The sequence below is a fragment of the Apis dorsata genome, unplaced genomic scaffold (assembly GCF_000469605.1).
Source record: "Apis dorsata unplaced genomic scaffold, Apis dorsata 1.3 scaffold_298, whole genome shotgun sequence".
Taxonomy (NCBI): domain Eukaryota; kingdom Metazoa; phylum Arthropoda; class Insecta; order Hymenoptera; family Apidae; genus Apis; species Apis dorsata.
Window position 1 is genome coordinate 32,010 of NW_006263572.1, and position 2,601 is coordinate 34,610.

Below are 2,601 nucleotides of genomic sequence, written 5' to 3' on the forward strand. Positions count from 1 at the left end.
ACTTTTTAATTGATTTTCATTATATTCAAAAATGTAATAATTTGTAATCATTTTTTTAATGAATAACCATTAACTAAAGTATTTAATAAATAATCAATTGATAATTGAATCTTCAACGGATTAAATATTATATCGATTAATATTATATAAATATTATAATATTATATCATAATTAAATCAATCATAGAATATGCGACGATGAAAATTTTTAAATAATTAATATTCATTTAAAATTTAAGTGTAATATAATATCTTCATAAATCACATAATTTTTTAATTGATATTTTGTTATCTTTAATCGTATAATTCAATAATCTTTTATTGATATTTAATAATTAATTTAGAAAAATTTGAATTCTTATTTGATTTTTTTTATATAAAAATATAAAAAATATTAATTATGTAATTTTAATCAAAATGAGATCAGTATTTATTAATGATTTTAATTGATAATAATATGATTATAAATATATAATGTTTTTTTTTTAATTTTTTGAATCATTTATTTTTTTTTTAATTTTTTTTTAACTTAAACTAAAAAAGATATTACTCCTTGAATTTTTCTTATATCTATTTTTTATGCATTATGTATGCAGGTGGTGACAACATAAACAGTTATTTGGCAGCAGTAATTACAGCGATTATTAGGCTTGTATTTAGTACACTAGCAAGTTTTTTATTGTTAAGAATGAGCAGAAGATATCTTGGAATATTTTCCGCTTTAGGATCAGCCTTTGCTTCGTTTGCTCTTGCAATATATATATCAATTAAAGAAGATTTTATAGATGTAAGTTATTCTATTATAAAATGCATGATATATAAATATNACATATTAATCTTATTTATTTACATATATAGAATGTATACATTCGTGAGGCATTTTTATAGAGTTAATTAGCTTTAAAAAAAAAACATAAAAATTGATATAAAAAAATTTCGATTGAGATTTATTTATTAAATTAAAAATTAAATGTATTATTATTAATAATTATTTTATATTAGACATATATTTTATATTAGACATAAATTTTATCTCAATATTAGACAAAGTGAAATGAAAAAAAGGAATAAGCCGTCTCATTTTTTCTTTTTATATCTTGTTCTATCTAATACAAATTTAAGTTAAATTTTATAATTTAATAAATAAGTTTTGAATTGAAATTTTATGTTTGTTTTATGGATCTTTCAAGAATATTTTAATATCTTATATATCTATCTATATATTTATGTAATAATAGATAATTATTTAATAATAAATAAATTGTACTCGTTTTATTAACTTTATTAAAGTATTGTTATTATTTTAATAATTCTCATTTTCTATGGTATTAAAAAAAAACAGTAAATTCTAATTAATTCTAATTCTAATTATTAATAAAATGAAAACCATAAAATAATGGTTTTATCAAAGAAATCCCTTTTTGATAGAGATAAATTCTTTTTTTATTTATCATTTAATAAAATTAAAAAAATTGAGTTTATATTATTATATTAATATAGTTGTCATAGTCCAAAAATATATTATTATTTAAAACTTTCGGATATAAGATGTATCTAATAGAAATTTTATCTCAATATATACTTTATATATTTTATATTTGTGTCATCTAATTCCCCGAGTAATACTAGTAAAATATTTGGATAAAATTGAATATGATTTAATTCTAATAATTATCTATTATTTTTTTAAAATTTTAAAAATATGACAAAAAATAAAATATTGGAATAAAATTTCTATTGGATGCGACTCATATTTGAAAGTCTTAAGTAATAAAGATTACGGTATTTATTATTTTATAAAAATTGCAATTTTATTTTTTTTAAGTAATATATGTTAAAAATTGTCAGTATAGCTTTAAATCTAAGTTAATCTAATTTAATCTATTTTTAAATTATAATAATTATAATAATTAATATTTGTAAATTATAATAATAATAAACTTTATGGTAAGAAATTTTTTTTTTATTTTTAAACACATTTTAATTTATTACATTTGTATGTTTTAGATATACATTGTTGGTATACTTTTATTGCTATACGTGGCAACTAATACTGTGGGATTGATGGCACTTCCAGGATTAATGGTTGCGGAATTGCTTCCACAAAGAGCTCGAGGAATTGGCGGTGGTTTCAATTACTTTGTTGTCAATTCTTGTATTTTTATTGTAACAAAAATTTTCCCTATGGTATGTTTGCAATTATATGAAATTTATCTATTTTATTAATTTATACAAATGGTCAAATATTTTTAATTATATATTTAGAATTTGTAAGAAATTAATGAAAAATAAAAAAAACGATTTATTTAATTAAAATTAATTATTTTTTAATTATTAATTTTTGATTTTTATTAATTATTAATTTGATCAAAATTCTAACAGAATTTCATAAAAATCAATATTTAATTAAAACAAAGATTTTGATTGCTTGATATTTTTTTTTATTACTATTTGATTCTTGATGAAATGTCAATATTCTATTAATTATTTTTTTTTATTACTTATCTAAATAAATTTTATTTTTTTATCTTTTTAATTATATTGTTTATTTAATATTTTTATATTGAAATTTCTAAAAAATTTTTATAAATATTAAAATTT

The 2,601-nt window shown here is 16.6% G+C and overlaps 1 protein-coding gene across 2 annotated transcripts in view; it reads left to right on the forward strand.

The window, feature by feature from the left end:
* Positions 1-2,601, forward strand: part of LOC102681031 (facilitated trehalose transporter Tret1-like) — a 21,566-nt gene that overhangs the window by 16,755 nt on the left and 2,210 nt on the right. For both annotated transcript variants that reach the window (XM_006617311.2, XM_006617310.2), the window contains exons 7-8: positions 597-787; positions 2,008-2,187. In XM_006617311.2, the coding sequence (XP_006617374.1) occupies positions 597-787; positions 2,008-2,187 (371 nt within the window). The remainder of the gene's footprint in view (positions 1-596; positions 788-2,007; positions 2,188-2,601) is intronic.